The sequence below is a fragment of the Stenella coeruleoalba genome (assembly GCF_951394435.1).
Source record: "Stenella coeruleoalba genome assembly, chromosome: 2".
Lineage (NCBI taxonomy): Eukaryota > Metazoa > Chordata > Mammalia > Artiodactyla > Delphinidae > Stenella > Stenella coeruleoalba.
Window position 1 is genome coordinate 91,517,429 of NC_137147.1, and position 26,712 is coordinate 91,544,140.

The window sequence follows — 26,712 nt, forward strand, 5'->3', positions numbered from 1 at the left end:
TCCTGCCTTGTGGTCATTTTTCTTGTATGTCAACTTACTTGAGATTCATATGCTAGCAATGATAAAAAATGCTTTCTCTTTATTCTAGGAGAGCATATAGATTACTGTGGATATTCTGTTCTTCCTATGGCTGTAGAACAAGATATGTTAATAGCTGTGGAACCTGTGAAAACACACATTCTCCAGCTGGCCAATACCAATCCCTTGTACCCGTGAGTACTTAGAATTGCTACTGTGTGTAATGGTGTGTGTGTGTGTGTGTGTGTGTGTGAGTCTATGTGTGTTTGTATTTGTACCCTAATGAATTCTTTAGGAGATAACAAATTTATAATAAGTCACTTAATTTATTGATAATTTGTATCTGACTTCCAAAAGAATCTAAATTTCCCTATTTAATATTTGTTCATTTTGTTCATTTACTCAGTTATTTAAGAAACATTTACTGAAGACTTACTCTGTGTCTGACATTGTTTTAGGTACTGGGTCAAAAAAAAGATGAAAATAACTCTGTCTTTGCCCAGAAGGTATTTATCATCTTTTGAGGTTAACTATCTCTAGTAAAGTCAGGGCTGGGGCCTTTCTTATATTACTAGGGCTCCCTCTAATTCTCTCATCATAGCATCTTAACATGCCGTATTGTCATTATCCGCTTACTTGCCTGTATCCCCCAGTAGATTGTAAGCTCTGTGACTTCAGGTACTGTTGCCTCTCCAATGCTCTACTCTCAGTGTCAAACATAGTGTCTGGAACATAATAGATGTATGTTTCTAGTACATATGCTTTATCAAGTTAAGGACATACTTTTTTGTTTTTAATTCTTGGTTTGTTAAGATTAAAAAAAATCATTAATGGGTATTGGATTTTATTAAATGTCTAGTCAGCATTGAAGATCAGTTTAAAAAATATTACAAATTACACCAATGGATTTTCTTTTTAAAAAAAATTTATTTTTTTATACAGCAGGTTCTTAATAGTTATCCATTTTATACATATTAATGTATACATGTCAATCCCAATCTCCCAATTCATCCCCCCGCCCCCCGCCCCTCCCCCCACCCCACCCTCCACTTTCCCTCACCAATGGATTTTCTAATGTTGAACTGTCTTTGCATTCCTGGGATAAGGCCTACTTGCTTATAATATATTATGATGGATTTGATTTGTTAATTATAAAAAAAGATCTTGGCATATAATTGCTACATTATATTTTTGGCTTATTGTTCATTGGACAGTTTGCCAGCAATAATATTCATTCATTCAGCAAGTATTTTATGTGTGTCTATACCAAGTTGTGCAAGGTAATAGAAATTCCTGACTTTTGTATGAAACTTATTGTAAAAGATCTTTTTTCTATTTATTTTGCATGATTGAGAATATATCTTATGTACATTTCAGACCCTTTAAAGAAAACCTTACATTATCTCAAATATAATTTTGTGTCATTTTAAACCTTTAAAACTGAGTCCCATAATTTGTCATATTGATTTACTCAGATTCATTTAACATTCCCACCATGGTGCATGTGGGAATTCCATTTTTTTTCACAAAAGCAGAGCCTGCAACAGACTTGGAAGGAGGTGTTTGGGAAATGATCCCAGGAGCAGTATTAAAAAAGGATGGAGACTGAGTTAGGGAAGCAGAGGTGAATTATCAAGGCAGGTAGCTCCTGCTGTAGGTAAGGGGCTTCATTCCACCTGAACCCCTAGGAAGAATGCAGCATGCCTCCCAGAATTGTCCACATATTGTCTAGCATGCATTGCATAATTTCTTTATTCATCATTGATGGACATTTAGATCATTTCCAGCTTTTGGCTATTATGAATAATTCCGCTGTGAATATTTGTATACAAATCTATGTGTGGACACATGTTTCATTTGGTAAATACCCAGGAGTGGACTGTCGGGTTATCTTTTTAAGAATTTGCCTGTTTTCCAAAGTGGTTGTATAATTTTACATTCCTACCACCAGTGTATGAGAGTTCCAGTTGCTTCACATCTTTGCTAACATGTCTTTTTAAATTATATCCACTCTCATAAATGTGTATTAGCATCACGTTGTGGTTTTTAAGCTATGTTTCTAATTCTGAAGGGGCTGGCACTTTTTAGCTTTTGCTTTGATGTTTCTCATCTAACTTCCTACATTTGTGCAAATTCCCTCCTCTACTTTTCCTAGTATACCACCACCCCTGTCCCCTGACTCGTTCCTGGTTTTCTTTTCTTTGTGGTGACTTCCAAGATCTGCTTATCTAGGAACAGAACTCATTCAGTTTTGCTAACATAATCTTTTCTACTTTCCAAATTCTGTGACTTCTTGTTGACTCTAGGCAGTAAATTTTAACTCCTGTGGGTGATACTAAAGTGCTTGTGAGCTGGAGTCAGACTGTGTGTGTCCCTGGAGAGTCACTAAACCTCTCTGAGCCTCCAGGAAAGGCTCCCCTTTCCACCCTAGTGTGCTGACTATAGAAATTGCTGTGTGGTCAGGCCATTCAAGATGGCTGTTCTCTTGCTCTCTGTACATCCACTGCTCCACCAGTCCCTGCTTCACCTGTACCCTAATTATAGAGCTTAATCAGTTACTACCCCTGTGCTTGCCCCCTACCCCAGCTGCTGGTTTCCTTGGTAACTGATGAGCCAGCCTGACCTCAATTCCACTTATAAATGGTAGCTTCCTTCTCCCCAAGTAGCAAAGATTGCTGCCATGTCTTGCCTTCTGTCTGCCGTACACAATGGGGTGTTGCTCCAGGATGTTTTGCTGCAGACCTGTAAGATGCCCTATCCAATAAACCATTGATGTCTCTGTCACTGTCTCCAGCCTCTTTTTTCGGTCTCAAGGCTGGGCAACTACAAGGTTTGCAGGCCTGCGGGGTGCAGCCCAAAAGATGCCCTCTTGGCCTTGCATCCCACCTCATATTACACACCATCACATGACAGTGGTATGTGATCATGATTTGTGTTCATGCTGTCTCGGCTAGATTACATATGCTTAAAAGATAAGCCCGTTGCCTTTTACCTTTATATTCCTGTGAATGCCTTGCACACTTAAGTGGTCATTCAGTATTTTTCTTAGGACATGATATGTCCATGTTATTAAGATAATGCATGGAAGGCACCTACCACAGTGACTGTCACATAGTAGATATTTAGTAAACTATATGAAGAGCACTCAGTCAATATGGGGAATGTTACTTATTTCCTCACATTTAAATTGGTTCCCCCCCATTTCACATATTTTGTCCTTTGGCTGATTTAGACGCTTACTGTCTTTCATTTTGAAATAACTTTTGACTTTGAAGGAAGTCACAAAAATAGTATAAAGAATTCCCACATGTCAACTGATGTGTCCTCAGGGCATCATATCAAGGAGGCACATGATTGATGTTCCTTTAACTGTTGTTAATTTTGATCATTTGGTTGAGTTGTCTGCCAGATTACCATAAAGTTACTATTTTTTTTCCCTTTGCAGTTAGTATCTGGTGGGGAAGTACTTCAAATTTATATAAATATCTTGTTTCTCATCAAATTTTTACTCAGTAATTTTAGCATCCTTTGATGATTCTTTCCTGAAACAATTATGGAGTTTGCCAAATAATGATTTTTCAATTTCCGTCATTTCTTCTATTAGTTGACATTTTGCTCTAAGGAATAGCTTTCCCTTCTTCTTCATTTAGCTATTTATTCATTTGTTATTTTATATCAGTGTAGATTCATGGAATCTTATTTTATTCAATGAGTTATGATCCATTAGAATCATTATTTGTTTTGTTTGTTCCTTCTTAAACTGTGCAGATGTAAAATCTGATGGGTGGTAGAAAGTGTGGGGAAAGGAGGCTTTGAGTACTTCTGTTCTAGTAAGAGGTGTGCCAAACAGCAGGCCCAAAGGATAAGCATTTATGTGGTTTACAGCAGCTTAATAAGGACCATCATGAAATAAAAAGTGGGTAGATTATACTAAAATATATTGGGTCCTCTCCCTTTCAGGAAATAAAAAGGGTCAGTTGAAAGTAGTTTAGTTATTAAGGTCACTACAACTTCTCTTAATTTTTAGCAGCTGGAGATGTTTGTTGTTTTTGTGAAGTACGAATATGGGAAGTAAATGGAAAGTGAAATTTCAGTGTCATTGTCTTGGCACAAGATGGCAGCAGTTAGCCATCGATTCTGTAGCGCAAAGCCTCTAGAATTAACGGTGTCATTTGCTTTTGCAGGGACTTCAGTACTAGTGCTAATAACATCCAGATTGACAAAACCAAGCCTCTGTGGCACAACTATTTCTTATGTGGATTTAAAGGAATTCAGGTAAATCCGTTTATCAGGCACCTACTAGCAGTTGAGGTTATGATGTGTATTATATCAAGACATTTTATTTACTCTATCATTTTTGTCTCCTTTCAAGGCTAACTGATGTTTCTGTTCTATTTTGCTAAATAATGTATTTCAGGGAATTGGGTAGATGTGACTGTTTCTGGGTGGTGTTCATAGGGGGCTGTAGTGACTGTTCATAAGGCAGGTGCAGGTGCATCTGACAGACACCTTTCTAGTTTTCAAATCTTTGTTCAAATTTTCTTTCGAAAGATACATTCTAGTAATATTATTTACATTTTGTTCTAGGGATGTATAGGTGTATATTGTAATACGATTTAGAGCTGGACAGCCCTGGGTTTGAATCTGGGCTCTACCCTGCTGTGTTGATTTAACTTCTTAAGCCTCAGATTTGTTATCTGTGAAAGGATGTTATTATTATCCCAACAAAGAATTGTTGCAAGGATTACACAGTGCTTGACACATAGTAGGCACTAAATAAATGGAAACTTGGTATTGTTTTCTGATGTATAGTCCTGTACTCTAATTTCTGATGTATAGTCCTGTACTCTAATTATCATTGTTCTGGTCTTAGACTTCCTTCCTTCCTTCCTTTCTTCCTTCCTTCCTACCCCCCCCCCCTCTCCTTCCTTTCTTTCTCCCAGACACATGGTAACAACTTACAGGAAAAGTTATTGGCAGGTTTTAAATCTTCAAATCATTTGGCTTGTCACATGCATTAGTGAGAATTACAGTATTTGGAAGCATTTGCTTGGCAAATGCAATTTCATATTCCTTATAGCAACATGCCTTTTGTAGCATATGGATAAAGTGACCTAAAGAACAAATGTTGCTTTGTGTTGTATTTGAGAATTTCAGGTCTTACAGCTTTCCTTTTCGATTTGACAACTTATGTGCAAAAGCAGGTCTGTTTAATAAATGTTTGGCAGAGAAGTAATTTAAATGTTAGCCTGTTAAGAATCCTTCAAATTCAAATACTAGAAAGTTCCAGAGGATAATCTGTTTATATTAAATTGAACATGTTATCCTTTTGGGATAGCGCTATTACTGAATTTGGCAAAACCCATTTGCATTTTGAATCTGTTGTACATTTTAATTTAAACATTGCGTGATAAGTTTGTAAGTATGATTCACATTCAAGACACCCTGTGGATCAGTTCATGGTTAAATATGTAGCGTTCTCCAAGGATTTTTTTTTAAACCAGCTGTCGGATGTTCTGTACGAAAGGGCATTGGCAACAGCAGTATTTTAGTTTATAATTTGTTTGTATTTCTGGAAAGGAAATTTTTAGGTGGTTTGAAATCAAGAAGAGAAGTACATCCAACCGAATCTCTTCTTTTGTGGTGGATGAGTTTTGCCAGGTTAGGGGAAAAAAGACAAAAAAAATAAAAAGGAAAAAAACAGTCTTTTATTTGCAGAGTTTTGTTGTTACTTTGGCTATTCTAACTAGTTTATTGAAGTTTCTCTGAAGAATAATATGTATGATGGAATGCATAATTATGTAATATAATAGTATTTTTACTTTGGTCTTGAGCCGTTTGAGTAATTTGTAAACATGATGGTACTTTTTCTTGAGGAAGAGATGACCTTGAATTTATTTATTATTTTTTTTTTTTGCGGTACGCGGGCCTCTCACTGTTGTGGCCTCTCCCGTTGCGGAGCACAGGCTCCGGACGCGCAGCCTCAGCAGCCATGGCTCACGAGCCTAGCCGCTCCGCGGCATGTGGGATCCTCCAGACCAGGGCACGAACCCATGTCCCCTGCGTCGGCAGGCGGACTCCCAACCACTGCGCCACCAGGGAAGCCCTGAATTTACTTTAATTTTTTGATTTTTTGAATTTGTTTTTAATCCTAAACTACAAAGGATATGATATGATATCATCCTAAGTGTCCTCATCCTAGGTATTCATCTAAGTATCCTAGAGCTTTCCATCTTGAGATCAGAGTCTGATTATTTCTTTGGACTTTCCTATTTGTAGAAATAGAATTTCCCTGCTTTGTTTAGAGTCTGCATTCTCATTTGTGGCTGAATTCTAATTTGGCTGTCTTGAAAGCTACCATATGGCTAATTTGTATCTATAAACCCTAGTAAAAATCTGGATTTCCTCATATAGCTGACTTACATTAAATCACAGTGACAGTATGCTGGCCCGGGTTTCTGACCACAGTGAGAAGTTCTCAACCAGAAATCAGAGACCTGGATCCTACTTCCAGCTCCCTATATGTGATCTTGAGAAAGTCTCTTAATCTGCTGGTGCCTAGGTTTTTCCATAAGTAAAACAGAACTGAGAAAGTTTGGAAGGTCCTCTGAAGAAAAGTATTCCATAAAATACTCCATAGAAACAAACCACGGCTTAGTGTTAGACTTTTACAATGACAGAGTGTTGGGATGTGCTACACAGAGATTTAACCTGCCTCACTAATAGTTGTGTATTTCTTGTCTTGCTACTTGAATTATAATTGTTTAATATTTTTCCATATTTGTTCAAATCAATTAATATTCATGAAAAAGATCATTCAAAGCAATTTTAGGACATCGATCAGTAGCTTTTTGTTCAACAAAGTAAAAATTAATCTTCAGATTATAGTGCCCTGTGGCCAAGAGCCATTAAATAAAATGTCATGTATGGACTCGGCTAGATTGAGTTGCACAAGTTGTTTCTATAAGTAGCATAATAAGTCCATTGATAGACTTTTGCTCTCTGAGGAATGAAAGAACTTTCCGCTACTCCTTGAATCCAACCAAAGTTACTAGTGCTATTTTTCCTTCTATTCTTAGGAACACTTTGGTCTTAGTGACTTGACTGGAATGAATTGCTTGGTCGATGGAAACATCCCACCGAGTTCTGGCCTCTCCAGCTCCAGTGCTTTGGTCTGTTGTGCTGGCTTGGTGACACTCACAGTGCTGGGCATGAACCTATCCAAGGTAACCAATTTGAATGAGTTAGCCTGACAGAACCCGTTCTTTCTAAAGTATTAGCATCCGAATCTCAAAATTAGAACACCTTTCTTTAATTGAAAAATTTTGTCTTACCTGAAAGGACTGCACACGTGGGCATGCATTGTAACTTAAGTTCTGCTTGTGATAAACCACAAGGTAGTTGGTACCTTTCAAAGAGTAAGCAAACAGGTGAAGAGCTGTATCAAAATGCTCTTAGATTAACTAGGGAGATTGAATGCATGGTTATCTTTTTAGATCACCTCATTAACAAATTAGCTTTAGAGAAAGAAATTCTAGACTTCATAATTGGGCCTACTTATTTTCACCCAGAACCTTCAGGTAAATACTTGACAAGCAGTGGGTAAAAAGGGTAAAGACCAGGAAATAAAGGAACTGAACAGCATATCTGTTTATGCCAGCAGCTTAGTCACTGAAACAGACTTTTAAAAAAATTGTTGCACTGCAAAGAGGAAATACTTATTTAAAGAAGACATAAATCCTACAATAGGTCAGAAAGCCTCAACTTTACAAGTTCACATAAATCTCTGACTGCAGTTCAGAGCAGGTGTGCTCAGCTTTAATTAATGTTTTGGAGTTCTGGTTCAAATAAAATATTATCATAGGTCCTTTTTTTATCTCATGTACATACACTACCAAGTTTACAGATGGTTTAGGAATATAGATTGGGCATCGGGCAGATCAAGAGAAAGTCAGCCACATGCTTTAGTCTTCAGACTGCTTAAACTTTCACTTTGAAAATTTTGTATGTAAGAGAAAAGAGAAAAATGAAGGAGAAAGCAAAGGCTCAGATAGAATTCTCTTTAGCTGTCATGTGTAACTATACAGGAATTAGTCCTTTGTAAGCAATGGCTCATTTGGAGGTAGGGTACCTTATTTGTTGTTATTTGTTTTTTGAGAGGAGAGAAAGTAAGGGAAAATAAGTCCTTATGTAAAATCTGCTTCCACTGGCACTGTGTTTAATCCGATGGTTTATTTGTTTATTCATTTGTTCATCATTCAGCCCTTACTTATCTAGTGACAACTTTGTGCCAGCTAATGTTCAAGGCATTGGTGATATAATAGGTATAGTTTTAACCCTCATAGTACTTATGATCTAAAGAGGGGAATAGAGACATGTCAATAGGCAACAGTAAGAGAGTGTGATAAGTGGATAAGTCGTGTGCTATGGGAGCAGATCTAATCCACATTTAGAGAACATAGGACATCTAAGCTGAGACAGGGATTAATAGATATTAGTCAAGAAATACTGACAGCATGATAACACTGATAACATTGGATAGGCATGTTTCAGGCGGAGGAAATATCATGTGAAAATATCTAGAGTAAGAGTGATCATGGCTTGTTGGAGGAAATATAAGAGGCTCAATTTAGCTGAAGCTAAATTTGAATGACAGGGTAGGAGACCAGATGCTGGGCCTTGTAAACCAGTGTTGAGGAATTTGGGCTTTATCTGGATAGCAGTTTGTAAAACCATTGTAGCTTTCAGGAAGAGGATAACACAATCATATCTATATTTTAAAAAGACCACCCTGGCTGTATTATAAAATTTAGATTTGAGGGTAACTGTATTAGCAGTAGAGAGATGCCACTTCTAGGGAAGTGGCAGTGATAATGGGGAGAGAATTAGATGATAGATTTAAGGTACATCTCAGACAGAATCAATAGGATTCGATTGTTGATTGGATGTGGGACAGCAAAGAGTCAAGGATTATACCCTGGTCTCTGGCTTGGTGTGCTTCAGTGGGATAAGGAATATAGATGAAAAAATAGGTTTGAGCGGAAGGCAAAATGTTGAGTATGAGGAGTATGTGGGCACACTGATGGAGTTATACTGTTTAGTTACAAACAATATCTCTGAAAGCCAGGAGTAATATTTGGACTTGAGGTGGTCCATTTGAGAGTCATTAGTATATAATTGTTTTTTTTTTTTTGCGGTACACGGGCCTTTCACTGTATGGCCTCTCCCGCCGCGGAGCACAGGCTCCGGACGCACAGGCCCAGCGGCCATGGCTCATGGGCCCAGCCGCTCTGCGGCATGTGGGATCCTCCTGGACCGGGGCACGAACCTGCGTTCCCTGCATCGGCAGGCAGACTCTCAACCACTGCGCCACCAGGGAAGCCCTATAATTGATTTTTGAAGCCATAGGAGTGGAGGAGAACATCCAGTGGAAGAATGTAGGCACAAAGTTAAGGAAGAATAAGACAAGTTCCACAAGCATGAACATTTGAGGGATGGACAGAGGAAGAGATGTCTACCTGAAGAGACTGAGGAGTCATCAGATAGGAGGAAAACTAGAAAGGATGGGCAACAGCAAAGACAAAAGAATATTTCATGAAAGGAGTAGCAGTGGTGTCAAATGCTGCTGAGAGGTTAAGTAAGATGAGGATAAGAAATATCCATTGATTTCAGCATCAAAGAAGTTGAAGAAAACTTTGGCAAAAGCAGTTTAAAATAGGAATGGATTGAAGGGTTTATGAGAGGTGAGAAAGTAGAAAATTTCAGTGATACAAGAAGTCTAGATATGCCTGGAAAAAGAGATAATCTGGTGTTTGTGGTTGGGGCTGAGGTCAAGGAATTCATTTCTTTTTAAAGGGAGGATTGGTGAGATTTATTTTTTGCATTTTTCTGGCTTTCTGATGGTAGAATATTTAAGGGAAAAGAAGAAAAGATAAAGAAAAAGAAACATTGAACCTTTGGAATTAATTCTGGCTGTCTCTGTGTTTCAAAGTCAAAAATAGCAAATGTATTGGATATAAAAACAGACACATAGATCAATGGAACAGAATAGAGAGCCCAGAAAAAAACCCATGCATATACAGTCAATTAATTTACAACAGAGGAGCCAAGAATACATAATGGGTAAAGGACAGTGTCTTCAGTAAATGGTGTTGGAAAAACTGGATGTCACATGCAGAAGAACAAAACTGGACCACTGTCCTATACCATACACAAAAATTAACTCAAAATGCATTAAAGAGGTGAATGTAAGACCTGAAACCATAACCAGAAGAAAACATAGGTGGTAATCTCCTTGACATTGGTCTTGGTGGTGATTTTTTTGGATTTGACAGCAAAAGCAAAGGCAATAAAAGGAAACAAAACAAAACAAAAACAAACAAACAAAAAACAAATAGAATGACATCAAACTTAAAACCTTCTGCACAGCAAAGGAAACCATCAACAAAACGGAAAGGGAAGCTACTGAATGGAGAAAATATTTGTAAATAATATATCTGATGAGGGGTCAATATCCAAAATATATAAAGAACACATACAACTAAATAGCAAAAAACCCAAATAATCCAATTAACAAATGGGCAGAGGATCTGAATAGATAGTTTCCCCAAGAAGACATACAGATGACCAAAAGGCACATGAAAAGATACTCAACCTCACTAACCATCAGGGAAATGCAAATCAAAACCACAGTGCAGTATCAGCTCATATCTGTTAGAAAGGCTATGATAAAAAGGATAAGAAATAATAAGTGTTGGTGAGGATGTGGAGAAAAGGGAACCCTTACACACTGTTGGTGGGAATGTAAATTTGTGTACAGCCACTGTGAAAACAGTATGGAGGTTCCTCAAAAAAATTAAAAATAGAACTGTCATATGGTCCAGCAATTCCAATTCTGGGCATTGTATTTATTTGAAGAAAACAAAAATACTGACTCAAAAAGATACATGCATCTCCATGTACACTGCAACCTTTTGTACAACAACCAAGATAGGGAAATGGCCTATGAGCATTGATGGATGAATGGGTAAAGATGATGTGGTGTATATATATACAACGGAATATTATTTAGCCATAAAAAGAATGAAATCTTGCCATTTGTGACAACATGGATGGGACTTGAGGGCATTATGCTAAGTGAAACAAGCCAGACAGGGAAAGACAAATACTGTATGATTTCACTTTTATGTGGTATCTAAATAAAAATAAATAAACCAAGCTCATAGATACAGAGAACAGATTAGTGGTTGCCAGAGGTGTAGGATGAGGGGTGGGCGAAATGGGTGAAGGGAGTCAAAAGGTACAAACTTCCAGTTATGAAATAAATAAGTTATGGGGATGTAATGTATAGCATGGTGACTATAGTTAATAGTACTATATTACATATTTGAAAGTTTCTAAGAGAGTAAAACTTAAAAGTTCCCATCACAAGAAAAAAAATTGTATAACCATGTATGGTGATGGATATTAACAAAACTTGTGGTGATTTCATTTCATAATATACACAAATATTGAATCATTATGTTGTACACCTAAAACTAATATAATATATGCCAATTATACCTCAATTTTTTAGAAATTAAAAAAACAAAAACAAACGTACTTTACCCGAACTATCTGACTCCATTGCCTAGAGGGAACAATATGTATATCCTAGTTTTCCATGCTAGTCTAAGTTGTACTGACAATTCTTATATTTTCTAGGGGCTGAGCATAATTGTTTGGAGAGTTTCTTTGCTGTAGTAAGATGGAATCTTGACTGAAAGGAAGCCCCTAATTTGTCCAAAGTCTTTAGTTAAGTGCCAACTGTATACTTGACTCATAAAAATCGTAGAACACGAGACTCAAGGGACTTTAGAGATGAGCTAGTTCAAAATCTTTTTTGTTTTTTTTGCTGATGTACAGTATCAGTCAGTGTCTCCATAGGAAACAAATGGCACACAGGGTATAACTGAAAGGAGTTTAATAGACTATTTACAGAGGTGTGGCCAGGATCAAGAGAACCAATTAGGAAGAGTTCTCTTTCTAAGCCAGAAGCCATTATACTTCAGGAGCTGCGGCTATAGAGTAATGTTGCCAGAAATGCATCGAGGTAGGGAGAGTGAGATGGGTGGGAATAGCAGTGAATGGTGATGGGCCAGGGGAGTAGTTCACAGAAGTCAGTCTCCTGGAGTACAGAGAAGTGTGAGAATGGAGGGAAAGGAAGGCAAGCAGAGAATAGCCCACCTATCTGATAAGAAATTGTCCTGCGAGACATTGGTAACTAATGCCCTTCCAAATGATAAATAATCCCCTCCCAATTATATGTAAATTCAGTACCCGATTCAACTGCAGACAACAGTTACTGCAAATGGGATATGATAAATAGATGTGGATCTTGTTAATTTACTAATAAACTAAATGTTGCATGACTGAAACCAGTAAAATAAGATGACTAGTTACCCAGAAAGTCTGGAAGACAAATTATGAATCAAGATGTAACTGACAGAAGAGTATGATGTAATAAAAGACCTGTGAAATAGAAAAGCTAGAGACTCCTGGTTTCAAAATGACAGAATAAAGACATATCTTCTCTTTCTTTACCTCTCATTCATTGTTCTTTTCTCAAAAAATCATCCCCAAACAATAGGGAAAACAAGAGAAGAAGCTCCATCTTTGATAAATCAAGGAGACATAAATAACCCTAAACCACACGATACAAAGATGGAAAGTGGGTGGAAGGATGGTGCATGACTTCGCACAGTAGAAAGATCAGAGCCAAGTGCCTGTGGAGGGAGGTGCAGATGGAAAGCAAGCTGACTCACAGCTCTCTGGAAAAGCTTAGGAATTAGAGGCACTGGGTATCATAGGAAGCAGGGTGACATGGTGGGTGGGAATTTATTTGAAAGTCTTTATGAGGAGCAGTTAGACCCTCAGAGTCCACTCTTAAGCTGGCTAAATAAAGAGATCTTTCCCCCCATCTTTGCAAGAGTTTCTGGAGAAAGAAAGATTATCTGGACTTGGGGACACTGAGCACTGAGAAAGGCAGGACCAGAATAGAATTGAAAACTGGGGGATTAAAGGGTATTCTGCATCTGAAAAGTGCAACTCCCTTCCTCTGGTCAGCTCTAGCATACTGGCAGCCTCACCACTGCACACCCCACCAGGAATATTGAAAGATCCTTCTCAGAGGAAATTGAACCATCCTAGAGAAAAGACCTATAGATACTGATGTTTGGTGACCCCCTTCCACAAAAATTCTCCAGCTACCCTATGACCATATCAGAAGCCCATTTACAAAGCTTTTAATCAGCTTTTTAGTGACTCACTCTTAAAGATGATAGGGCATCAAAAGATAGTTGGACTTTGGAAGAAAGCCTCCAACATGAAGTAAACAAAGAGAAAAGGAACTCAGAGGAAACAGACAATGGTGAGAGCAGAAAAATCCTTCAAAGAAGTCATGGTGTCCTCAGAGAGATAACAGGAAATGTTGCAAAAGAATGTTGCTTTAAAAAAGGAACAAACAATAAGAAAGAACTTTTGGATATTAAAAAATGATAGCTTAAATAAAAAGTTCAGTAAAAAGATAGGAAGAATTCTGATAAAGTAGGAAAAAAAAGAGATGGACAGTAAGAGAGAGAAAGGTAGGAAAACTTATAGATAAATTCCAAAAATACAAGGAGAAACAGAGTAAATGGTCATTAGAATAATAATAACATTATTATATTAATTATATAATAATAATATTATTATTGTTATTATTTTTGCCTTGGCCTGTGGGATCTTAGTTCCCTGACCAGGGATTGAACCGAGACCATGGCAGTGAAAGTGCCAAGTCCTAACTACTGGACTGCCAGGGAATTCCCAGAAAATTATTTTTTAGAATAACATTTTGCCAAAATGAAAACATGTATTCTCAGTTTGAAAGGTGCTCATTGGGTATTCAGCATAATAATGAAAGAAAAACAAACCAAATTATACCTCAGTTAAAAATTTTTTTTAATTTAAAAAAAGGAGGGCTTTGGTGGCACAGTGGTTGAGAGTCCGCCTGCTGATGCAGGGGATGCGGGTTCGTGCCCCGGTCTGGGAAGATCCCACATGCCGCAGAGCGGCTAGGCCCGTGAGCCATGGCCGCTGAGCATGCACGTCCAGAGCCTGTGCTCCACAACGGGAGAGGCCACAGCAGTGAGAGGCCCACGTACTGCAAAAAAAAAAAAAAGAAAAAGAAAAATGAAAAAAATTTAATTTAAAAAACGAAAAATAACCCAAAGTACATCATCTGGGAATTTTGAAACTTGAATATTAGTAGAAAACACTAAAAGCTGATTGAGAGGGCACGAGAAAAGAAGGGAGAGATCACAATCAAAGGAACAGGAATGAAAATTACTTTATTAAAAATAGCTTTGGAAGATAGAAGGCAACAAAGTAATGTCTTCAAAATATGAATGAATTTTAGCTTAGAATAAATGAATTGATCAAGTTTAAGGATAGAATAAAATAATCTCAAACATGCAAACTCTAAAAGTCTACAGCATGTAATCCACCAAAACTAGGGAGTAAACCAAGAAAGAAGATGACATGGGAACTTGGAGATGGGAAATCTAATACAGCAGAGAGCAGTTGGGTATTTATAGAACACTGGTGATGAGAAATCGCAACATAACATCCGTGACACCCAGAAGCTTAGAAAACACTGTGCAGATTAGAACCTGAAGAGGGAGGGAAAAAATGGAATTGATAAATCTTATCAGGAAAATAAAGAATTGATAAATCTGACACGTTTGAATGTGTTGAATATGGATTTAACCAAACTTTTTCAGCATAAATTTGTGGAGAAAGGTTGGGTGAAAGGTGAGTGTAAGACAGTTAAAATTCTCATTTACCATAATAAGAAGGCAGTAGGTGAAATTTAACATGGAATACCTAGGAGATAGTATTTCACTCAGATTATTTGATAATTTAAAGCAAGAGCTAGTTGAAAGTGTTTGACTCTTGGCACACTGCATTGGGGATGAGGGTGAGAGCTAGGGATTGCTTTTGTTGATGTCAGCCTTTTAGCTCCTTTGATCTTTTAGATTATGTGCATATATTCTTTTGGTAAATATTAAGAAAAGGATAGAGAGAAGGAGTGAATGAAATGAAAGGTAAGAGGGGCAGTGGATGACCCGAATGACTGCCTTTGGGGGAACTGGAAGATGAAGATATGAGAAGAGATTCAATGAGTCAAAGTTAGAGATTGAGAACAGATGAGCTGCTGGACTTTGACCAAATCAGAAAGGCCTGGGGAGAGGCTTGTTGATGGGTTTTGGGTGAATCTAAGAATCCGAGAAAATACAGGCATCTTTCACTTAACAGCAGGAATCCATTCCAAAAATTAGATGTTCTGCACAAAATCATTAAGTGGAGGCCTATTTCTTATTATTTTAAGTAGGAAAAATTATAATGCATTGCTCTTCAACTCAGACCTCTAATGTCCTACAGTCTTACAAAAACACAGTAAAAAGTTCCACTAAATAAGTAACAGAAATACAATGAAAAATACTTAAAACAGTTTTCTTGAACATCAAACAATTAATATGGTTGTTAACAAGTTTGCATAGTAGTGCACTGTGTCTTCTCTGTGGACACCTGGTATCCCAGTATTGCACACACTATTTTATTACCAATGTTGTATGGTCAGGCCACTCAAGATGGCTGTTCTCTTGTTCTCTGTACGTCCCCTGCCCGACCAGTCCCTGCTTCACCTAAACCCACATGACTGACCTTCCTGCACATGACTGACCTTCCTACATACATGCCCCACGCCCCAGCTGATGATTGTTGTTATCAAAGGAGTGGTGAGGGGCTTGCCCTTCTACTGGTTTCCCTGGTGACTAATGAGCCCACCTGACATCAATTTTCCTATAAATTGTATTCTCCCCTTCCGCTCCCCCCCGCCCCGCCCCCGAACGAAGACTGCTGCCACCATCCCCTGCACGCGGTAGGGTGTCGCTCCAGGACCCTGCTTCGGACTTGTAAGCTCCCCCATCCATTAAACCGTTGATGTCTCTGTTGTTGACCCTGGGCTCTTTCTTCAGTCTTGAATCTGGGCAAGCACAGGCCTTGTAGGCCTGTGGGGTGCAGCCCAAAAGTTGTATTTTGGTTTGGGGACATAAGTATATATTTTTCTTAAATAAACACCTTTCAAAAAGTATTGTACTGAGAGAGATATAAAGTCTATGCAGTCTGAGTATCAAAATCCAAGAGATGTTCTATCAGCAAAATGTTAGTTGGGGAGGCATTCTGTAAGGTATGTCCCTACTTCACTAGTTCAGGATTCAGGTTGCTGTAGACTTATGTCTTGTTTCTCTGTGTTCTTGGAGTTGTCCTCGGAGGCCAAGAAGAAAGGACCAAATTACTCTTACAGATCTTAGAGACAGCTGGCTGGCTTGGGAAACAGGTTGCAACTCTAAAGTCTAGCCTTGGATAGGAAAGTGTGTTTGGTTGGCTTCTACCCACAAAATCTTCCCTCTGCTGGGATCTTGGAAGCAGCCATTCAGTGATATTTATTGAACACCTACCACATGCCAGGTATTGTTCTAGGCACCAACTGTGAACAAAATCTGCGAAGCCCCTGCTTTCAAGCCCCTGCTTTCATGCCGTGGAGCGGCTGGGCCCGTGAGCCATGGCCGCTGAGCCTGCGCATCCGGAGCCTGTGCTCCGCAACGGGAGAGGCCACAACAGTGAGAGGCCTGCGTACCGCAAAAAAAAAAAAAAAAAAAAAAAGATATCTGCTAGAGCTAGGAAGAAAAACAGGCTGTGGAAAGGGGAAACTGCTATTTTAGATAGGGAGGTAGGAGAAATCTTCTCTAAGGAGGAGACATTTGGAGAGAGACCTGAGGGAGTGGGCAGAGAAGGGAGGCAGAAGGAACAGTAAATGCCAGAGACCTAAGGTGAAAGGCTGCTTGTCACGTTCCAGGAATAGCAGAGGCCTGTGAGGATGGGATGTGGTGAGGTGGGGAGAGGGCAGAGTGGTGGAAGGTGAGCTGAGAGTGGTGGTTAGAGGCCACATTGTGCAGAGTCTTCTTTGGATTTCATTCCAAGTCTAACAAAGCCTTTGGAGGGGTCTGAGCTGAGGATAGCAAGATAGGATTTACATTGATTTCAGTTCTTTCAGCTGGGGCCGCCACACTACGTTATCCTGGCAAGGGAGGAAACAAGTTTTTAAAAAAGAAAAAGAAAAGAAAAGGAATGGTCAGTGCCATTATGGAACATAAATACACATAGTGGAATACTAACGGAAGACTTAATAACTAAGTATCTATCTCATCCCAGGTGTGAAATATTTTATACGTAAATGGGAAATAGGGTTGTAAGAGTGGCTCCTTGGTAAAGTTAAACGGGGAAGATTTTAAGTAAGTGGTGAGTTCTAAAAAAATTTTAAAGGAAAGGAAGGCTGTGTCTTGACACAAAGTACTGGGAGGGGCCCAAGGGCATTTCAGGCAGAGTGAACCCATAAGTGCATTATAACAGTTCTCTGAGCCAGACTTATAAATATGTGTCAGCTGAGGCCTAGAAATTCTTATGCAGCCTCATGAAATTCCTTTTAAAAAGTTATTTGACTACAGGGATGTTTCTAGTTGCTTAAGTCCCTGAACAGATTCAGTTAACTTAATTTCAGGGGCAAATTAATTGTGTAGACATGGGTTGATACTATTTTCAGAGGAGGGTTTTTGAAGTTTGAAATCCATACTGTGCAAGAGACCATTGAGGTTCAGAAGCAGAGTAACTGGAATGTCCGAAGTTCTGTGCCAAATATGTCCAAGTTTTTATTTTATAAGTTTATAAGACCTGTTTCCTTGAGAAAGTTTAAAGATAATTTTTCTTTGCATATAGCTACATTTGAGTTAAATATTTCTTGGCCTTCAGAAAGAGACCTTGTGCTTAAAAAGTAAAGGCATTGTCTACATTACAAAATGAAAAGACTCTCACAATTATACAAAGGTTTAAACTACGATTTAAAGATTTTAATGGCACTTTGCTACACAGTATAAGAAAAATCAGAAAACAATTTGCACTGTCACTAATTATTATGTTTAGAAGTCCATGCAAAGACATTGTTTCAGTTTGCTTAGAATAACAAAAACCTCATCCATATAATGGTTAAGGAAAATAGTAGTTTAAAACATTCCAGCCAGATGTTGACTGCTAATGAACTGCAGCAGCCTGGCCTCTGTGAGAAGATGGTAAATCCAGAGTACAGTCTTCGAAAAGAATCTCTTAATTAAGTGTTGAACATGGACTGAAGCCATGTCCTCACTGGTACAAAAACCAGGAGGGCTTAGAGTGAGTACTGGGTGGCCTGTGTTTAAAAATGTTTGAAAATTTAAGTTACTATTGTTAATTAGTGAATATAAGACCATTCACATGGTATTCTCAATAAAAAAGAACCAAGTCTCTTTCAGTTATGTGGGATGGTGTTTGTATCTCTGGTTATATTCTTTTTTAGGAGTAGGATTGGAAATGGAATCTTTCATTGAATGATTTGGAGTGATTTGGCTTCACTTGGATGATGTGACTAAGCTATTTGATTGCAGGTTAGAAGCCTTGCTTCACAGAGGTTGTTTAGGTCACCTCTGTTTTTCTTCCATTTCCTTTCTTAGGCTAAATGCGTGTTTACCATTAGCATAAACGAAGGCAAACAAGACTAATTAGGGAGAAGCAGTTTGGAGGAATATGGGTCACTGTTTCCAGAGTGGTTTCAAATGAAACCATTATTGCTGAAAATTCATATGCATGCCTGGTTGTGTTATGAAATTTTGTTGTGATTCTTAGATTCTTATCATTATTAGGTCACCATGTTTTGATGCCTCCACGCTTTGACTTGCACACTGCACTCACAGCAGTGAGTTAAACATTATTCAGTATTTTAAGAATTAACTGGACCAATGCAGGTGTATTGATACACCACGTATGTGCATAGCCCTTACCTTCTACCTTTATTATATGCAGTTAAAAGATAAACAATAAAAATACAAGGGTAAATAATCCCCCCAATTCAGAGGGGTTTGTCATCTATTTCCATGCATTTATGTTTCATACAGATGATAGTAGCCAGTTGATCAACATTTAACCCTAGGCTGACCCCCAGACTAATATTTGATAGAGTAAGCAGGACAATGAAAAGCTCTCTAGACCTTGTCCCCCTTTGTGACCAATTTGCTCTGTAACTTGGATGAACACCCCCATGCCTCAATTTCTGTTTCTAAAATGAGAGTAAGAGCAGCTGTTTCTTTAAATTCACAGGGGTGAATCAGTTACATTTGCCGAATACTTCCAGTTCTCTGACCTTCCTGTTAGGATATTTTGGAAAAATTTAGGGGAAGAGTTTAGCAAGAAAATAGGTAAGGTAGGAAAATAAATTAGTAGTCAGGGAAGAGTTTGTAACTGCATGGAGATTTTTTAAAGTGTATTGGTGGTCACGGGAACAGTAAGGAGACAAGCTGTATCTGTAGATACAAACTGTATCTATTATAGACAAACGCAAAGTAACTCAAGGGAAAAGGTTAACTAATGAAGACTATTTGAGACATGTTCTGAAGACACAAAGATTTGGAGCTTGCTACAGAAAAATATGGACTTAAAGTTGTGCTAGAATTTGTGTGAGAGTAATGCCCCCCCCCTTTTCATTAAGTACCTAGATGTCTTATATACATCATCTCTAACCTTGCTTTGTAAAGCAAGTTTTATTATTTCAGTTTTGCAGAGGAAAATATTGAGGCTCAGAGAATTTATATAATGTGACCGAAGACAAATTGCTTGTGAATGGAGTTATCTGGATTCCAGCTCAGGTAGATTTGATTCAAAGTAGATGCATTTTCCACTCAGCCATGCTGTTACCTATGGTGTAATGTAATCAGTATTGCAGACATAGGGAGCACACTGGAGACGGGTCCAGCCCTAACATTCTGTGATCTTTCTGGTGTCCTAAAATAGATGGAAGTGAATTATAATTTTTCATGTTTATGCCTAATAGTGTGAATTGAATGTTTTTCTATAGGTTGACAGATTTTATACTCTTTGGCAAGATAATGATTATTTTCTCAAATCCTGCTATATCCAAAGTGAAGGGTTGGATGCTTAGGATACAGAAAACCCTAGGTATAGTCCTTAGATTTAATTCGTTTACAATTTAGTTGGGGATACTGGATTAACATAAAAATAGGAACATCACACAAAAGTAGCACATACAAATTCTCCCAAAAAATATGAAAAGAGAGAACATTTCCCAACTTCTTTTATAAGGCCAATATAACCTTGAGATCAAAGCAAATGTGTTACCTTGATGCCAAATCTGACAAGGACATTACAAGAAAAGGAAAGTACAGGTCAATCTTTCCCATGAGCTTAGATGCAAACAATTCTAAACAATATTATTAGCAAACTTAATCCAGTAATATAATAGGATAATATATCATGGCCAAGTTGAGTTTATTCCAAGAATTTCAAGTTTGATTTATTAACTGAAATTGATGTAATTTACCATGTGACAGAATAGAATGTGGTAATCTTGATAAAGGAAAGCATTTGATAAAATTTAATACTTGTTCATGATTAAAAAAAACCTTCAGCAAATTAGAAATAGAATTCAGTATGGTGGCTACCTTTGGGAATTGGGGAAGAGAAATGGTTAGGTGGGGACATGAAGGGACTCTCTAGAGTGCTGGCAATACTTCTTTCTTGACCTTTCTGGCTGTTATATGGGCATTCTCTTTGTGACAGATTATTGAGCTTTATTTTATGCTTTTATGTACTTTTATGTACTTTTCTCTGTGTCTTATATACTTTAAAAAAAAGTAAGACTTCCTTCAATCTCAGAACCAGCCACTGTTAAAGATTTTTTTATGAATCCTCCAGAAATACTCTATCCACTGTAATCTATACATATGTTTTCCCTTTTGGTGATATACATAGGAACATTTTATGTGTGTAAATACAGGGAAAAATATATATATATATTTCCTTTTACTTAAAAATATAAATTGAGAATTATTCCATATCAGTGCACATACATAATCTTTTTAATGTAGATTCTTTTTAATGGCTTTCTTGTTTAATATTATATGGGTATACCATAATTCATTTGGCCTTATAATTGGACACATTTTAATACTTAATAATATTTCTTTACAAGGATATACTATAATTTATTTAACTAGACTTTTATGATGGAAATTTATGTTGTTTCCAATTTTCCACTATTATAAAAAAGCTCTGATGCATATTCATGCACACAATTTTTTTTCACACTTGATCAGTTCTTTCGTTAGCATAAATCCTAGGACATAGAATTATTGGGTTAAAGACATTCTCATTTTAATAATAAATAAACTTTATTTTTTAGAGCAGTTTTGGCTTCACAGCAAAATTGACTAGAAGGTACAGAGATTTTCCATATACCCCTTGCCTCCACACATGCATAGCCTCTCTCATTATCAACATCCTTCACCAGAGGTACATTAGTTACAACTGATGAACCTACATTGACACATTATAATCCCCTTTTATATTATGGTTCACTCTTGATGTTGTACAGTCTATGGGTTTGGACAAATTTATATAATGACATGTATCTACCATCATACAGAGTAGTTTCATAGCCCTAAAAATCCTCTATGTTCTGCCTGTTCCTCCCTCTCTCCTCCCTAATTCCTGGTGACAGTTGATCTTTTTTACTGTCTCCATAGTTTTGTCCTTTCCAGAATGTCATACAGTTACAATCATAGAGTATGTAACCTTTTTTGATTGGCTTCTTTCATTTAGTGATATGCATTTAAGTTTCCTCCATGTCTTTTCATATCTTGATAACTCATTTCTTTTTAGTGCTGAGTAATAGTCCATTGTCTGTTAGTAGATAGACACAGTTTATCCCTTTACCTACTGAAGGACATCATGGTTGCTTCCAAGTTTTGTCAGTTATGAATAAAGCTCCTATAAAATCCATGTGCCAATTTTTGTGTAGATATAAGTTTTTAACTCCTTTGGGTAAATTGCAAAGAGTGCAATTGCTGGAATGTATGTTAAGAGTATGTTTAATTTTGAAAGAAACGGCCAAACTGTCTTGCAAAGTTGCTGTACCACTTTGCATTTTCACCATCAATGAATGAGTGTTCCTGTCGCTCCACAACCTTGCCAGCATTTGGAATTCTGGATTTTGGCCTTTTTAATAGCTGTATATAGGTATTTCATTGGTGTTTTAATTTGCATTTCCCCAATGATATGTGACGTGGAGCATCTTTTCATATGCTTATTTGTCATCTGTATATCTTCTTTGATGAGGAGTCTGTAAGGACTATTTTTTAATCAGACTATTTGTTTCATATTGTTGAGTTTTAAGAGTTTGTTGTATATTTTGTATAATAGTCCTTTATCAGATATTTCTTTTGCAAATATTTTCTCCCAGTATGTGGCTTCTCTTTTTATTCTCTTGACATTGTGTTTTGTGGAGCAGAAATATTTAATTTTAATAAACTCCAGGTAATTAATTCTTTCTTCCATGGATTGTGCTTTTAGTGTTGTATCTAAAAAGTCATTGCCAGATCCTAAGTCATCTAGGTTTTCTCCTATGTTATCTTCTAGGAGTTTTGTAGTTTTATGCTGTACATTTAGGTCTGTGATCCATTTTGAGTTAGTTTTTGTAAAGGTATAAGGTGTGTGTTTACATTAATTTTTTTTTGCATATGGATGTCTGGTTGTTCCAGCATCATTCGTTGAAAAGACTATCTTTGCTCCATTATATTGCTTTGCTCCTTTATCAAAAGATCACTTGACTATATTTATGTGAGTCTATTTCTGGGCTCTCTAGTGTGTTCCACTGATTGAATTGACTGTTCTTTTGCCAATACCACATTGTCTTAATTACTGTAGCTTTATAGTAAGCCTTGAAGTTGGATAGTGTCAGGCCTCCAATTTTATTCCTTTCCTGCAATATTGTGTTGACTATTCTCGGTCTCTTGCCTCTCCATATAAACTTTAGAATCTGTAAATAACCGCAAACTAACTTACTGGGATTTTGACTGGAATTGCATTGAATTTGTAGATCAAATTGGGGAGAACTAATGTCTTGGCAATGTTGAGTCTTCCTATCCATGAACATGGACTATCTCTCCAGTTATTTAGTTCTTTTATTTTGTTCTTCAGAGTTTTGTAGTTTTCCTTGTATTGATCTTGTACATATTTTATTCAATTTGTGGTTAAGTATTTCATTGTTTTTTTGGTGCGCTAATGTAAATGGTATTGTGTTTTAAATTTCAAATTCTAGTTGTTCATTGCTGATATATAGGAAAGTGATTGACTTTTGTATATTAATCTTGTATCTTACAGCCTTGTTGTAATTGCTTGTTAGTTCCAGGAGTTTTTGGGTGGTTGTTTTTTTTTTTTTTTTTGATTTTCTACCTAGATAATCATGTCATCTGTGAACTAAGACAGTTTTATTTCTTCCTTCCTAATCTGTATAGCTTTCATTTCCTTTTCTTGTCTTACTGCATTCACTAGGACTTCAGTAGGATGTTGAAAAGCAGTGATGAGAGGGAACATCCTTGCCTTGTTCCCGATCACTTTAACTTTTGAAATTCATTGTCAAATTGTATTCTAGAAAGATTTTACCAACTATAGGTGACTCTTGAACGACACAGTGGTTAATCTGCATATAATTTCTAATTGACACTCCCTATCCCCATTTCCTTCACATCCATGGATTCAACCAACTATGGACAGACTATGCAGTACTGTAGTATTTACTATTGAAAAATACCCATGTATGAGTGGATCCATGCATTTCAAACCCATGTTGTTCAAGGGCCAATTGTAATATGCAGCAACATTGCCTGAGAATCCATTTCCCCACAGCCTTACTAACACTCTATCAATCTTTTAATTTTTTTTCCCAGTCTGATAAATGCTGTCATGGGTATATCTTTGATTATTAGATGGATTAAATAACATTTCCATGTCTTTTATTCGTCACTTGCATTTTTTTTTTTGACTCTGTTGTATGTCTACTCAGCTCATTTTCTCCTGGAGTATTCATTAATCATCTTCTTATTATTCCATAAGAACTCTCTCTCTATATATTAAGCATTAATATATTGTATGTTGTACATATCCATCCCTTTTCAAACTAGTTTTCTGTTTGACTTCTTTTAAACTAATAATTCTGGGGCAAAAGTCACTGTAGTCATATTTAAACAGGCACATAGGATGAGATCATTGTATGTACATTCAATTTTATCTTCCTTGAGTTGAAAATACTCTACACCCTTTAATTTCATTTTAAAATAAAGCACTTGGACACAAAATAGGCTGACAGACTCAGGGATTTTTTACAGTTTCTCAGGAATAAGCCACGTGCTTCATTAAATGAACCCCAGGGCTCTGGTCTATCATATGTTTGACCTTGTATCTTTAGAAGCTTACTCAAGGGAACTAAAATTGTTACTGATTTGTATTGTAAGTAGGAATATTTTCCTAATAGTAAGATATGTACTTTTGAATCATGAATAATGCAACTTAGCATCTGTTTAGCACTTAGAGAAATTCAAAGAACTTTACAATGATCCATATGCCAGGCCACTTAACTCTATAAAATAAGGTCTGACTGCCAGCCTCTTAGACCATAGTCCTACCTCTCTCTCAGAGACTTCTTGGAGCCTAGCTACAGGATTATTTACTTGACACTTTATGGTATATCAAAAAGATATGGCAGATTTTTACTTTTATAACATGTTAATGTTGCCTTTACTTCCCTGTAAGGTCTAAAAACACCAAACAACAACAACAGCAGCAACAATACAACAATATTGTTTGGAGGGCATGGTCATTGGGTGGATGAACCCAGGTTCATTCAGCCCTTCTAGGGCTTGGGTGAGGCACTGGTAATTGACAAATGGAGATGCCTTTTTAGTATTGAAGGACATATAAATCTGTTAAGAATAAAAGAAGTGTACCCAGTCTGGCAAAAAGTAAACCTTAAAAATTTTTCTCCCTGAAGTTGTGGCATAAAGAAGGCAATTAATTGGATTGGATTAAATTCGTGAATTATTATCACTACCATCATCTGCTAAATAGCCATTTTCCCCAGTTATTAGTATTATATTTGAATGAGTTAAAGAAAAACATAACATGACTACTTTGTTCCAAAGAAAGCAGTACCTTCTCCTAGGAGAATGCATTTATGTTTACTCTGAGAGTATGGGACTAAAAAACAGACCTGGGTCTGATTCTGGCTGCTGCTACTCTCCAGTTTTATAACTAAAAGTCTCTGTCTCTGGGTCTCAGTTTTCTCACTGGCAAAATAAGTGAATTTAGACCCCTAAATCTTTGAGGACCCTTTAGCACTAAGATTCTGTGATCTAAGAGGTAAATCAATTCTTAAGACTGATCTTTTGAAGAGTTGCCTAATAATAATGAAACTCATGCTTATATGATCCAAATCTTCTAGTGGATTTTTTAAGATTCTAGAGTTTAGTAACAAATCATTATTGGAAAAAAAAAAAAACACTGGAAAGCTCTATTCAAATCCTAGCAATATTGGAACACTGTGGGTTAAGGTACTTGTTATAGTGGAATGATATAACATGACACTCCTGGTATTGCTGATTGATGTTTCTATCCCCATGAAAATACCTGCTGCATTTCCTTTTTCTCTTTCTCACAATTACTTTGCTTAATAGACTTGCCAATTGGGAATTTGTTGGATAAAATAAACTTGATAATTTCAGTGCCCACTAGATGGAGATACTGGGGTAACCAAGCTCCTGATTGACCACACACATTTTTACTTCTGGGTAGATGCTCTTAGTTTTAATTAAAATAAATGAATAAGTGAAAAAGGAAAATAAAAAGGAAGGAAAAACAAAAAAGTGAGGGTGAGAACTGAGAGTGAAATCCAGTTTCCCATGGCTCTCAGGAAAGATTCAGATACACCATAAATCATTGTGAAGCATTTCAAAGTTGCACTGTGTATTTCCTGCCATTAAAACTAAGTGCATTGACCTAATTTGCAAATACCCACACCCCTTGAAGTGATTGTGGTTAATTTTGTATCTTTGAAAAATTTAATGAAAACTCATAAGAAAGTTTCATTTATCAAGTTTTCCTATTTCTCAAATTTGATTTTTAGAGTTAGTCTTTATAGACATAATTTTTATTTTCTTTTTTGAGTATTTTTACCCTATTAAATTTTTAGTAGTTCACTCTCTTAAAAACACATTGAGCAATTTATAAGTTTTACTGTTTCAGAGTTGGGATGCATTTTAGCAAGACTGTTGTGACTTTTTTGCAACTTAATTATTCTGAGTCCTTTGATGATTATAAAAGCTAGAGGTTGGGGTGAAAACCTGGATGAAAATGCTAGGAGTAAGACTAGAAAAATAGTATATTTATGGAACATTTTACCGAAGCCAGTAGGCAGTGAATAATGCAGGTGTATAAAAATAATTTAATAATATTTTATCCAGGTATCCCCCAAATAAATAACCAAGGAAAAAAATATTTTACAAATTACATTTTCCTTGGTTACTGAGTATACTAGATGCTTTAGAAGTACTATTGGAGATTATTTAGAATTTGGATGAATGGATATAATTTCTTAATTTTAATAGTAGCAGGATTGGTAAGGGACCAGAAGACAGGAAAGTAACTTGGCCTGATCATGAAAACTAAGGGTGGAATTAAAAG

The 26,712-nt window shown here is 36.9% G+C and overlaps 1 protein-coding gene across 8 annotated transcripts in view; it reads left to right on the forward strand.

Annotated features, from left to right (window-relative positions):
- GALK2 (galactokinase 2) overlaps nucleotides 1-26,712 on the forward strand; it is a 136,799-nt gene that overhangs the window by 30,138 nt on the left and 79,949 nt on the right. For 6 of the 8 annotated variants that reach the window (XM_079914508.1, XM_079914510.1, XM_079914509.1 and 3 more), the window contains 3 exons: nucleotides 89-212; nucleotides 4,203-4,293; nucleotides 7,098-7,244. In XM_079914508.1, the coding sequence (XP_079770634.1) occupies nucleotides 89-212; nucleotides 4,203-4,293; nucleotides 7,098-7,244 (362 nt within the window). The remainder of the gene's footprint in view (nucleotides 1-88; nucleotides 213-4,202; nucleotides 4,294-7,097; nucleotides 7,245-26,712) is intronic. The other 2 variants (XM_079914513.1, XM_079914507.1) reach the window with 1 other exon arrangement.